This window comes from Carcharhinus amblyrhynchos, unplaced genomic scaffold, assembly GCF_965287045.1.
Source record: "Carcharhinus amblyrhynchos unplaced genomic scaffold, sCarAmb.v2.hapA chromosome_1045, whole genome shotgun sequence".
NCBI classification, from domain to species: domain Eukaryota; kingdom Metazoa; phylum Chordata; class Chondrichthyes; order Carcharhiniformes; family Carcharhinidae; genus Carcharhinus; species Carcharhinus amblyrhynchos.
The window spans coordinates 30,193-43,727 of record NW_027650785.1 but is presented as its reverse complement, the minus strand read 5'-3'; the positions used below and the strand labels follow the sequence as shown (position 1 = coordinate 43,727).

The 13,535-nt window shown below is 52.1% G+C and overlaps 1 protein-coding gene across 2 annotated transcripts; it reads right to left on the bottom strand.

Annotated features, from left to right (window-relative positions):
* Window positions 1–1,132: 1,132 nt before the first annotated feature.
* On the bottom strand, window positions 1,133–13,194 carry LOC145340468 (uncharacterized). Of its 2 annotated transcripts, none has more exons than XM_080184935.1 (6): window positions 13,122–13,194; window positions 4,437–4,473; window positions 4,165–4,328; window positions 3,466–3,628; window positions 2,770–3,017; window positions 1,133–1,350 (listed from the first exon to the last, which is right to left on the bottom strand). In XM_080184935.1, exons 1-6 carry the CDS (start codon window positions 13,132–13,134, stop codon window positions 1,148–1,150), a joined length of 828 nt encoding a protein of 275 aa, XP_080041061.1. In that variant the 5' UTR covers window positions 13,135–13,194; the 3' UTR covers window positions 1,133–1,147. The 2 variants fall into 2 exon arrangements, with proteins under 2 accessions (XP_080041061.1, XP_080041063.1); XM_080184937.1 differs by having other exon boundaries at window positions 4,437–4,470; window positions 13,122–13,168.
* Between the last annotated feature and the right edge of the window lie 341 nt (window positions 13,195–13,535).

The window sequence follows — 13,535 nt, the reverse complement described above, 5'->3', positions numbered from 1 at the left end:
GACACACAAAATTGTAGAGTTTGTTAACATCAGAAACATGGTGACAGCACTCTTTGTTTATATCATTGATATATATCTCTCTTTAAAAATGTACAGACACTTTGCTTGCAGTTTACCCAGACTTTAGACGTACTCACCCAAACAGCAGGGGGCAATGCTGGTCACATTCTCCCCCCCCACCAAAAACCTTGTACGGCAAGTCTCACCGCCTCCCCCTCGAAGCACGGGGAGTGGGCAAGCACCCCGAGTTTGACGAGGTCGCCCTTTCCCCCACCTCCACACAAGAGGGGGAGGCAAACCCAGCGTTCGAAACTCCCAAAGGCGCGCTACCCGTGCGGTTACAGGGGCACCAGGCAAGCCGTAGGGCACTCGGCATGTGAGGAGGAGGAGGGGGGGGGAGGGGTGGAGGAGAGAAGACCATTACCAGGCAAAGGGCGAGGGAAGTAAACCAAAGCACAACTGGCCATCGGATCTATGTTTTCCGAGGTGCCGCCCATTCCCGTCACGGGGCGGAGGCACTGCTCAAACAGCTTCCAAACGCTCTCAAACCTCTGCCCCCCCCCCACCCCCGAGACTAGCACGGACAAACCGCTTTAAAACCTCCTGGTTGTTCTCAAAAACCTTTTCTTCCCCCTCCCTCGAACAGGATACCACTGTATCGTCAAGCGAAAAGATAACGTAATAATACAGACACGGCACGCACACACACAGGACATGTAAACGCACCAACCCAGGGGGCATGCTGGGTGCAACAAGGGTCAGTGCTGTTTTTTTTCCCCCTCCCCCATCAACCTTTCCTTCCTTAAGAAAAATCTTTAAACCACCACAGTTTAATAAGCACAGAATAAACATCAACACTTTCTGCAGCAAACATTTGAGAAGATCCCCAGGACAGAGAATCTGTCCAACGCACACCTTTTGTTAATCGTGTATGTTATAGGGCTCAGCAGCCCTCATTAATGGTGACCACCATAGATATGTTAAACCTGAACAGCAACCGACAAGACAGTTCCTTTCTCCCCCCCACCCGCCCAACAAATGTACCCTCCCACCACCCCCTCCCCACCCCCCACCCACAGAGTGAAAGACAGCAAGTTAGTTGACACGCGACTGAGAAAAAAAAAGGGGGTTAAGCGGACGGCGACCCTTACCCCATGCCCCCGCCGCCTCGACCTCCACGACCTCCTCTTCCACCACCTCGCTCGAAGCCACCGCCACCACCACCGCCACGGCTGTAGCCACCGCCGCCGCCCCCCCGGCCCCTGCCCCGACTGTCCGGCTGTCCCCCGTAGCCTCCGGGGTCCTGGCCTCCGTAACTACCCGAGGGGCTGGAGTCCTGGTTGTATCCGCCTGCAGGTGACCAGACAGGAAGGAAAAAAAAACAAAGGCAAAAAAAAAAATCAGACCACAAGCGATTCAAGGGCAAAGGGGATGAAGAATTCTACAGATCGCAGCCCCACCCACCCACCCGCACGTCACTGTGTCACCCCTCCTGTGGAGGGAAGAAACCCACTCTGCTTTTTGGTACATCCAATTTGTACAGGAACCACAAAATAAATGGCAGAACCATCAGCAGCACAGGCACAGAGCTGGGAGTACAGGCCCACACATCCTTAAAACTGGCAGCACTGATGGAAAAGGTGATGAAGAAAGTTTACAGCATAATGCCCCAGCCGATGAAGGCAGGCAAGTATAGAAGTTGGCAAATGATGTTAGTTGTATAAAACGTCAGTGAGGCCACGTTTGGAGTACTGCGTCCAATTCCAGTCACCACCAGAAGGACATGGAGGGCTTGGGAGAGAGTTACAGAAAAGGTTTTCTCCCCTGGTATGGAGGGTATTAGCTACGAGGAGAGACTGAATAAACTGGGATTGTTCTCCCTGAAAAGACGGAGGCTGAGGGACGCCCTGATGGAAGTTTATAAAATTATGAGGGGCAGAAATAGGGCGAGGAGCTGGGAGTTTTTCCCCCAGGGCAGGAACAACAATGAGGAGGAGGGGCACAAGCTCAAGGTGGTGATTGGGGGGGGTTTGTTTTTACACAGGGGGTGGCAGGGGCCCAGAATGCACTGCCAAGTGAGGTGGTCGAGGCAGACAAGTTAGTCACATTTAAGATTTATCTGGATAGACACATGAACAGACAGGGAATAGAGGGATCCAGGCAGTTGATTAGATAGGTAAACATGATGGCGCAGGCTTGGGAGGGCCAAAGGGCCTGTTCCTGCGCTGTTCTCTGTTCAATCCCTGCGAGAACATGCTCTCCTGGCCAGATTCATTTCTTGCTCCTGAGACAAGAGGCCGAGTGAATTCCATACGCTGTGGAGTTTTGAAGAGTAGGAGGCAATCTCATTGAGACAGCCCTCGAAGGGGGGTTTCAACAGGGTGGTTTCCTTGCGCCTTTCCCTGGCCACAGTCTTAGGGGGCAGCCATTTTGGACTGAGATGAGGGGGAACTGTCTTCTCTCAGCTATTTGAGAATCAAGGAAACTCTCTGCCTCTCGAGGGGCGCGGATACTCCATCATTTGGTCTCTTGCTGGGGGGGGAATCGAGGGGCAGAAGAGACAGACAGGAGATCGGGCACAATCATGTTGAGGGGCAGAGTGGCCTGGACAGGCACTCCTGCTCCTCTCCCTCTGTCCGTCGTACCCGCTGTAGTTATCACACGTGCCTACAGAATCAGTCCCAGATTTGGTTCCCCGTACCTCATGACGTACCCCCTCCCAGTGACCCAAGCTGAGGGAGTTTATTCCCCCCCACCCCCTCAGCATACCTCCTCCAGAGGAACCGCCACCTCCACCGCTGCCGCCACTCCCACTGTACTGGCTTGGTTGCCCATATCCTCCTTGCTGGGTTTGATACCCTCCCGGCTGCTGACCATACGAGCTTTGCTGTTGACCGTAAGAGCTTTGCTGCTGACCATATGAGCCCTGTTGCTGACCATAGGAGCTCTGCTGGTGGCCGTAACCACTTCCCTGGGGCTGACCATAACCGCTCGATTGCGAATTCGTCCCCCCGTAGCTGTTATCAGGGAGAGAAGACGAGAAAAAAGGAATTGTTACAGAGCAAACATGTTCAATACACTGTCCTTTCCCCCACTCTGGGACCGGGTGTCACAGTGCGTTAGATACACTGTCCTTTCCCCCACTCTGGGACTGGGTGTCACAGTGCGTTAGATACACTGTCCTTTCCCCCACTCTGGGACCGGGTGTCACAGTGCGTTAGATACACTGTCCTATCCCCCTCTCTGGGACCGGGTGTCACAGTGCGTTAGATACACTGTCCTTTCCCCCCGCTCTGGGACCGGGTATCAGTGTGTTAGATACACTGTCCTTTCCCCCCCCCTCTGGGACTGGGTGTCACAGTGCGTTAGATACACTGTCCTCTACACCCCCCCCCCCCCCCCCCCCGGGACCAGGTGTCACAGTACGTTAGATACACTGTCCTTTCCCCCACTCTGGGAACTCACCTGCCAGGTGAAGAGGTCGAGGTTGTCTGTTGCCCATAGCCCGGGTAAGATGATTGCTGCCCATAGGAGCTCTGGGAAGTCTGGGCACTTCCGTATCCCGTTGAACCGTAGCCACCCTGGCTGGAGTGACTGTAGCCTTGGGAAGGTGGCTGGCTCCCATACCCTGCCAAAGCACAAAGACACGATCAGAGACACCAGAGAATGACACACATTCACTGCAAAAAAAAGTCACAATTCAGTATTTGAGAAAGGCGGCTCTGTCAGAGCTAGCCCAGGCACAGCAGGTGGAACTGGGACCCCTGCTGTACAAGTCAACACAGCCCTGCCTGGTTAGCGCATTCTTCCCCCACCCCTGTGTAAGGGGGGGGGCGCGCAGAGGCTGGGGGACTCCGCCAACAACACCACCCCAGTGGCAGTCTCCTGCAACCTCACCGTGACTGTTGACATAGCCAAAAAACCACACGGAAATTCAGGAAGTCGGGCACGCACACACAAATTTACATCCCCGGCACAGCAGGGGAATAGTCAGCAGTGGCTGCAAGAGAAAGGAGAAACCATCCTCATCCTTCCCCCTCCTGCAGGTCCCTCATCAACAAGACCTGCCACTGTGAGGGGAAACCACGGCTCTGTAATAAGCACAAGGGCCAACCTGCACCCCCCCCCCACCCCCCAAACCCACCCCACCTGGCAGCAACGTACCAGTCTGTGCCTGGCTGTAAGATGAACTGTAACCGCCACTCTGACCGTAGCCGGACGTGTCGCTGCTCTGTCCATAACCGCCGTAACCCTGATGGCTGTAACCCTGGGGTGGAGGTTGTGTGTAGCCCCCACCCTGGCCAGGCTGAGTGTTATAGGCCCCGTAGCTGTGGGAGAGAACAGTGACGGCAGGTTAAACAAGGTGGGAAAGAAAACAGGACCGTCCCGGAATGAAGCACAGCACAAAGCCCACCACGGGCAAATAGTCAACTCACCTCTGGGGGGCGGATTGTCCGTAGTTTCCAAGGTCTGCTGTTAGGAAAGAAAGAAAGAACTTCAATTATTGTTGTTACGTGATGGTGACACCCACACAGATCCAACGCTGCCTGAACAGGGGAAAGATTTCTCAACACAGGAAACATCTCAATGGAATCAGAGAGAAAAGCATGGGAGTGCAGCGGAAGGGACATGGAGCACTTTAACCCAAGATCCCTGGTGTCAGACGTGCTGCAAGGGTCTCACTCAGCGGGAGCCAAACGACTGGTTATAAAGTCTTAACTGACTAACTTCTGCCAAGTCCCCTTCTCCCTCTCCTTAAAACTCTTCCCCTCTAAGCTGCTCCTAAAAGACTGCCTTCTGACCAAGCTCACGCTCGAATATCCCTTCACAGAACACAGTGTCAAAGTATTCCCCGTGTGAGGAATTGATTACAAAAGATAGGAGAGGGGGTGCTCGAGCCTTACTGAGATCGGACGGTGGCAGAGCGTGGGTTAGCACTGCTGTCTCAACGCCAGGGAGCCAGGTTCAATTTCCAGCCCTGGGTCACCATCTGTGTGGAGTCTACACATTCTTCCCGTGTCTGCGTGGGCTTCCTCCAGGGTGCTCCGGTTCCCTCCCACAGTCCGATTAGGTGGATTCACCGTGCTAAATTCTCCCTCAGTGTAACCAGAACAAGCGCCAGAGGTGTGGCGACTAGGGGATTTTCACAGTAACTTCATTGCAGTGTTGGCCTTCATAGCGAGGGGGATTGAATATAAAAGTAGGGAGGTCTTGCTGCAGCTGTATAGGGCATTGGTGAGGCCGCAGCTGGAGTACTGTGTGCAGTTTTGGGCGCCGCACCTGCGCAAAGATATTTTGGCCTTGGAGGGAGTGCAGAGGAGGTTTACTAGGCTGATACCGGAGTTGAGGGGGTTGAGCTATGAGGAGAGGCTGAATAAACTAGACTTGTACTCGTTAGAGTTTAGAAGAATGAGGGGAGATCTCACTGAGACGTATAAGATGATGAATGGGATGGATAGGATAGAGGTGGAGAGACTCTTCCCGCTCAAAAAAGACGGTAGGACTAGGGGGCACAGCCTCAAGATAAAAGGGGGGCGGTTTAGAACGGAGTTGAGGAGGAACTTCTTCACTCAAAGGGTGGTGAATCTCTAGAATTCTCTGCCCGTTGAAGTGGTGGAGGCTGCCTCGCTAAATATTTTTAAGACGCGGGTTGATGGGTTTTTGATAAGAGAGGGGATTAAGGGTTATGGGGAGAAAGCGGGAAAGTGGAACTGAGCAGCGACAGATCAGCCATGATCTTATTGAATGGCGGGGCAGGCTCGAAGGGCTAGATGGCCTACTCCTGCTCCTATTTCTTATGTTCTTATGTTATTTCTTATGTTCTTAATGTATGCCCTACGTATGACATGAATAAACTGAAAAATAAACATCTGGAGTATTGTGTACAGTATCGATCTCCTTATTTAAGGAAATACGTAAAGGTGTTGGAAGTATTCAGGGAAGGTTTACCTGACCAACACCAGGAACGGGCAGACTTTCCTACGAGGCAGTCAGGAAAGTTACACTTCTCCCGACTCCAGCGGATCGAAGGGGTGACGAAATCCCTACAAGTTCGAAATTTGAGGACCCTTGGACAGGGTGGATGTGGAATGGACATTTCCTCTTGTGGGAGAACCAGGGGGTGGGAGGGTCATTGTTCAAAAACAAGGACTTCCCCATTTCAGACGAAGGATTTTTTTTCCCCAGAGGGTGGTGAGGTTCCAGAACCTTCTTCCTCAAAAGGCAGTGGTAATAGAGTCTAAAGCAACGCTAGATTGTGACGGGAGAGTGGAACAACCCAAATGTGGGCTTGAGGGTTCCAATCAGATTATTCATCATCTTACTGAATGGGGTAGCAGGGTTTGAGGGGCTGAGTGGCCTATTCTTGCTCCTAACTCCCATGCATCTTTCCTCTATATCCATCTGCCAAACCAGATCCTTTCTGCACAAGAATCTCTCACGCAAGGGTGCCTCATTCCAGAATTCCCTCAGCCCCCACACCAGCCTCCTTTCTCCAGACAATCCACATTCTCCAACACCCCCCCGAATCCCCTCACCTACACAGTCCCCTACAGCGGCGAACAGGGTTTAAAAAAATAACTAAATGCCAAAGATGGACCTCAACCCCTTCAAAACAAAGCCTAACACTGGAGATGTGCCAATATTAGAGGACAATTAAAAAGGGAACATGTTAAATCTTACTCCCTCTACACTGTCCATCAAACACTCCCAGGACAGGTACAGCATGGGATTAGATACAGAGTAAAGCTCCCTCTACACTGTCCCCCATCAAACACTCCCAGGACAGGTACAGCACGGGGTTAGATACAGAGTAAAGCTCCCTCTACACTGTCCCCCATCAAACACTCCCAGGACAGGTACAGCACGGGGTTAGATACAGAGTAAAGCTCCCTCTACACTGTCCCCCATCAAACACTTCCAGGACAGGTACAGCACGGGGTTAGATACAGAGTAAAACTCCCGCAAGGTGTGGTCACACTGAACAACCCAACTGCATGCCTCTGAAATGCTGGCACTCATCAGTCTACCACAATACAATGAGATGATAACCGGACAGCATGGACAGTGGTTAGTGCTGCTACCCCATAGCACCAAAGATCCAGTTTCGATTTGCAGTTTACCCTCGAACATAAATCAATGATCCAGCCACTCAAGCTTTCTGCAGTCAATAATCCCAGATCCACTTCCCTTTGAAGGAATTCCTCCTACAATGGGTGAGATTATGTCCCCTATAGCCCTTGACTCACCCACTTTGGGGGTGGGGGTGTCTGGTTTTAAGGACATGTCCCCTTTTCTTTCAGCTCACGTCCAATCCTTGCTGCTCCCTGCGATGCCTCACCCTTATACCGTGGCTTGTCATATTCTTGCCTCCTAGGCCTTTTTCTTAAAAATTACTGGTGTTAAGTTTTGTCTTGTGTGGATTGGTGAGGGGGGCGGTGAGGGGTAGTACCTCTATATGACAGGAGGGCTCGTCGGTGGGGAGAACAAAGGAAAACAGGGTTTATTGGATTCTCAGGGTTCTACTGTTTCCTCCCACACCCCAAAGACGTGCTCTTGGGCTGATTGGTGTAATCAAATTGTCCCTAAATTAGTCTCCCCTCAATCTGGTTTCCAATGTGGAGTGCCATAGGCGTAGACAAGGGGACTCACAATGTTACAGCGGCAGCGCGGGCTCGTTGGGCCAAAGGGCCTGTTTTCCGTGCTGTGTTGTTCTTTAATCCAATAAGTCTCAATAAAGGTCAAGTCTCATTCTTCTAAACCCCGATCAGTACGTGCCGAACCAACTCCACCACCTCTAAGAGCGTCCCTCCATTCTCCAGACAGCCTCCACTACCAGTGTCTCTGTCCCCGAGAGGGAACAAAAACACTTCACGGTATTCCAGGTGAGGTCTAACTCAGGGGCTGTATATAGTTTGTGACACTTCCCTATTTATATATTCTGTTCCCTCGGAAATAAAGGCCAATTTTCCTTCCCTGAAGGAACCCACCCACTAGCACGAGGATCCACAAATCTTTGTGTCACCACATTCTGCAGCTCTTCTCCGTTTAGATAACCCTCAGCTCTTATTCTTCCTAAAGTGCACAACTGCCCCTTCCCCCCTCAAATAGTACTATCTAACTGGTCTATATCCCCATGATGACTGCCATCCTCGCCAGTTATCTCCCTATTTCGTTCTGTATCACCCGCAAACTTGGTAATTGTATATTCACTTCCCCTGTACAAGTCATGAACATATGTTGTCAAATACTTACAGCACAGATCCCTGTGGCACTCCTCTAGTTATACTTCACCATCCCAAAATGCCTCTCTTTTCCCCAACGGTCTCTCATTTCGCCAATCCTCATACCAAGATACCACCCAACAGCACCACCGTCTTTTGCACGGTACTTATGGGAAATTTAAGTACATCACATCTACTAATTCCTTTTTATCTAAGAAGCCCTTCAAGCCTGCTCTGCCATTTATTATAACCATCGCTGATCATCCAACATATTTTCAAACCATTTCTCTCCCCCCCCCCATGTTCTTCAATGCACTATTACATTTTATTCACTGGGACGCTTTAGACATTTTCCCAATGACAGACGTTATGTGTGTGGCACAGTGGGTTAGCACTGCTGCCTCTCAGCGTCAGTGACCCAGGTTCGATTCCCAGCTTGGGTCACTGCCCGTGTCTGCACCAGTTTCCTCCCTCAGTCCAAAGGTGTGCAGGTCAGGTGGACTAGTTGTGCCAAGTTGCCCCTTAGTGCCAGGGGGAGGGGAACCTGTTGAGTAGATGTGTGGGGGTTTGACCAAGCGTCACCTGGACTCAAAATGCCAGCTCTTTACAGGTGCTGCCAGGCCTGCTGAAATTTTCCAGCGTTTTCTCTCTAAATGTGTGGGGTTATGGGGATAGGATTGTGGTCAGTACAGACTCGATGGGCCAAATAGCCTCCTTCTGCACTGTAGGGATTGTACGATCTGTGAACTGGCCCAATGTCACCCATCTGTTTGGGTCAGAATACCCACAGTGCAACAAGACGTCACATTTTAAATTCTTTCATGGGTGTTGCTGCTAGCCCAGCACTTATGACCCATCCCTCGTTATCCTTTAGAGGGCAGTTGAGTCAACCACATTGCTGTGGCTCTGGAGTCACATGTAGGCCAGACCAGGGTAAGGACAGCAGATTTCCAACCCTAAAGGGACATTAGTGAAACAGATGTGCTTTTCTGACAATCGACAATGGTTTCACGGTCATTAGCAGATTCTTAATTCCAGATTTTTTTTTAAATTGAGTGCAAATTCCACCATCTGCTGTGGGTGGGATTCGAACCCGAGGTCCCCAGAACATTAGCTGAATGTTTGGACTAATAGACCAGCAGTAATACCACTAAGGCCATCACCTCCATGGACAGACTGTCTCAGAGACTGGAGACAAGCTACCTCAATGGAGGAAACTTGGGGTGGGATTGAGGGAGTGGGGAGGGGGGAGTGGAAACAGAGGAGGGGGCAAACCACTAACAGAAAGCAGGCAGCACATGGTCAGCACTGATGCACCAGGGTTCAATTCTGACCTCAGGTGAGTGCCTGTGTGGGTTTCCTCCCACAGTCTAAAGATACGGGGGTTAGGTGGATTGGCCCAGGCCCCCTGGTGTCAGGGAGATGAGGGGGGTTAAAATATTTGGGGTTACAGGGATAGGACAGGGTCTGGGTGGTATTCTTGTCAATGCATGCTCAATGGGCCAAATGGTCTCCTAAAACACCAGGATCTATGAAATGGGCAGCATTGCTATTAGTACTGCCTCATTGCACCAGGGACCTGGGTTCCATTTCCAACTTGAGTCTACATATCCTCTCTCTTTCTGGTTCTCTCCTACATGCTGGTCAGACTCCACTGGACGTGGTAAATTCTCCCTGTTCATTGTTACCAGAGCAGGCGCCAGAATGTGGTGACTCGGAGTTTCACAGTAACTTCACTGCAGTGAAAAGGTAAGCCTACATGCCATAGAATCCCTGCAGTGCAGAAGGTGGCCATTTGGCCCAGAGTCTGTACTAACCACAACCCACCCAGGCCCTATTTCCGTAACCCCATGTTAACCCCACCCCAACACTAAGGGTCAATATGGCCTGGCCAATCCACCTAACCGGCACAATTAATAAAACATTTATTTTAAAAAACTGCCTTAACGGAGAAGTGGAGGGGGGCACAAACTGGTCCTGCATCCCCCACAGAAGGTGACCTTAGTGGGACCCACGAAAATACAAAGCTGTGCCACCCTTATTGCCCCGTAACTGTTTACCCCCAGCAATTAGCGGATCCCCTTGATACCCCACCCTTTTTATTCCATCGATTCCCCATTCCTTAACCCCGTAACCCCTTTTATTCCATCAATTCCTCAACCTTCCACCCCTTTATTCCACCAGTTCCCCATTTTTTTAACCCTCCGAACTCCTTTACTCCACCAATTCCCCATTCCTTAATCCACCATCCCCTTTTTAATCCACCAGTTCCCCACTCCTTAACCATGCAATCCCTTTTATTCCACCAGTTCCCTATTCCTTAATCCTCCATCCCCTTTCAGAACCAGAAAGTTTACAGCCCAGAAACAGGCCCTTTGGCCCTTCTTGCCTGTGCCGAACCATTTTTCTGCCTAGTCCCACCGACCTGCACCAGGACCATATCCCTCCACACCCCTCTCATCCATGAACCCGTCCCTAGTATTTCTTAAACGTTAAAAGTGAGCCCGCATTTACCACTTTATCCGGCAGCTCATTTCACACTCCCACCACTCTCTGCGTGAAGAAGCCCCCTCCTAATATTCCCTTGAAAAATTTTTCTCCCTTCATCCATGCCCTCGGGTTTTTTCCCTCCCCTAGCCTCAGTGGAAAGAGCCTGCTTGTATCTATACCCATTTATTCCACCAACTAACCCCCCCGTCCCCTTTTATTCCAGCTCCCCCTTCCTTAACCCCCCCATCCCCTTTTATTCCAGCTCCCCCTTCCTTAACCCCCCCGTCCCCTTTTATTCCAGCTCCCTCTTCCTTAACCCCCCCGTCCCCTTTCATTCCAGCTCCCTCTTCCTTAACCCCCCCGTCCCCTTTCATTCCAGCTCCCTCTTCCTTAACCCCCCCCGTCCCCTTTCATTCCAGCTCCCTCTTCCTTAACCCCCCCGTCCCCTTTCATTCCAGCTCCCTCTTCCTTAACCCCCCCCGTCCCCTTTCATTCCAGCTCCCTCTTCCTTAACCCCCCCGTCCCCTTTCATTCCAGCTCCCCCTTCCTTAACCCCCCCCGTCCCCTTTCATTCTAGCTCCCCCTTCCTTAACCCCCCCGTCCCCTTTTATTCCAGCTCCCTCTTCCTTAACCCCCCCGTCCCCTTTCATTCCAGCTCCCTCTTCCTTAACCCCCCCGTCCCCTTTCATTCCAGCTCCCTCTTCCTTAACCCCCCCGTCCCCTTTCATTCCAGCTCCCTCTTCCTTAACCCCCCCGTCCCCTTTCATTCCAGCTCCCCCTTCCTTAACCCCCCCCCGTCCCCTTTTATTCCAGGTCCCTCTTCCTTAACCCCCCCGTCCCCTTTTATTCCAGCTCCCCATTCCTTAACCCCCCCGTCCCCTTTTATTCCAACTCCCCATTCCTTAACCCCCCCGTCCCCTTTTATTCCAACTCCCCATTCCTTAACCCCCCCGTCCCCTTTTATTCCAGCTCCCCATTCCTTAACCCCCCCGTCCCCTTTCATTCCAACTCCCCATTCCTTAACCCCCCGTCCCCTTTTATTCCAGCTCCCCATTCCTTAACCCCCCCGTCCCCTTTTATTCCAGCTCCCCATTCCTTAACCCCCCCGTCCCCTTTTATTCCAACTCCCCATTCCTTAACCCCCCTGTCCCCTTTTATTCCAACTCCCCATTCCTTAACCCCCCGTCCCCTTTTATTCCACTAGTTCCCCATTCCTTAACCCCCCCGTCCCCTTTTATTCCACTAGTTCCCCATTCCTTAACCCCCCCGTCCCCTTTTATTCCACTAGTTCCCCATTCCTTAACCCCCCCGTCCCCTTTTATTCCACTAGTTCCCCATTCCTTAACCCCCCATCCCCTTCTATTCCACTAGTTCCCCATTCCTTAACTCCTGTAATCCCTCATTCCACCTACCATCCTCCCCCCAATATTTAACCCTCCAACCCATTCCCCCCCATACAAAAGGCAGGCACGAACGACTTCCGCTCTCGGAGAAAGGGGAGCCCCTACGCGATGACGTCAGAGGCCGGGGAAGCCCCCCCGGCGTCGTGACGTTGGCGGACCAGAGGGGCCCGGATGTCCGAGGAATAAGGGGAGGGGGGGAGAGAAAGAGAGAGACAGAGCCGCCATTGTATACCCCCTCCCACCCCCACCGACAGCATCCGATGCCATCCTGCCCGGGGAGGGGACGGACCGCTACCCGACCGGCCTGAAAAGCCGGAGGGGAGTCGGGGTGACATCCCTCGGAGCTTTTGGATTGAGGATGGGCAACGGAGAGAAGGGAAAGTAAAGCGGGAAAGATGGGCAAGGTGAGGGAGGAAACAAGATGGCGACCGGAGGGCTCCGAGGTTGAGGCGAACTCATCCGCCATCATCCTGGCGTGCGGATGGGAGGGAGGGGCGGGCGGATGGGCGGGGCTGAAGGGAGCGGCGGACATCTTGGAAATACGAAAGGGAAAAAAAAGGAGAGAGGTTACCCAAGCGGGCGCCCGATGGATGGAGACAAAATGGCGGCGGCCGCCCCGTTTGCTCTCTCTCCTTGTGGCGCACTTGACATTTCCTCCCCCTCCCCACTCCACCATCGCCTTCGCGTGCAGTTTAAAAAAAAATTAAGGGGAGACTGAAGAAAAACAGACGATGAAAGGGGGAATAAGAGGAAAAGAAAAAAAATTAAAAAGCGGTAAAGACGATGGAAGAGAGGGTTCAAAATGGCGCCGGCTCCGCAATTCGAAAGGGGGATAAAATAAAAACAGGAGTTAAATCTTCCGTAGCCTAAGGGAATAAAAGCTTCAAACGCGTCCAAAGAATAGGAATAAACACCATTTTTTCCCCTTCCCTACTTCCCCTCTACGCCGCACCCAACTGAGGGGGAGGGGGGCTCCCCAAGCCTGCGGCCTACTCGCCATCCTTACCGTTGGAGGCCATCCTTCCGTTCCTCTCGGAGCCCCTGCTCCGACTGAGCGTCTCGCTTCCGAGAGGGGCCGGGTCTAGGCGGGCGGACGCGACCATTCGGTCCCAGCTCATCGCCCCCTCCGCTGTACTCTACACCATGCAAGGGACGGGGGTGCGCAGTTGGAATCAATGTCACCAATGTGCACTTCACGCCGCTTATAATCCCCTAAGAGGCAAAAGATGAATTATTTTAAGGAATTCTATTACATCTGATGGAAGACCGCCTGCGCCTTGGCCTATTTTAATCCTCTTATGACAACATTTGAAATTAGGCCACCCCTCTCCCCATTCCCCATAGTGGTACAGCCCGCTCGGGCAGCCACGTGATCTCTCCGCAGTTGCACAAAGGAGTGTACCATCTCCCTTCCTTTCTC

Coding starts and splice junctions, on each gene's coding strand:
- LOC145340468 (XM_080184935.1), bottom strand. Junction 3,629..4,164: donor TTACAGCCAGGCACAGACTG/GTACGTTGCTGC, acceptor GTGCTTTGGCAG/GGTATGGGAGCCAGCCACCT. Junction 1,351..2,769: donor TGGCGGTTCCTCTGGAGGAG/GTATGCTGAGGG, acceptor GGTCACCTGCAG/GCGGATACAACCAGGACTCC.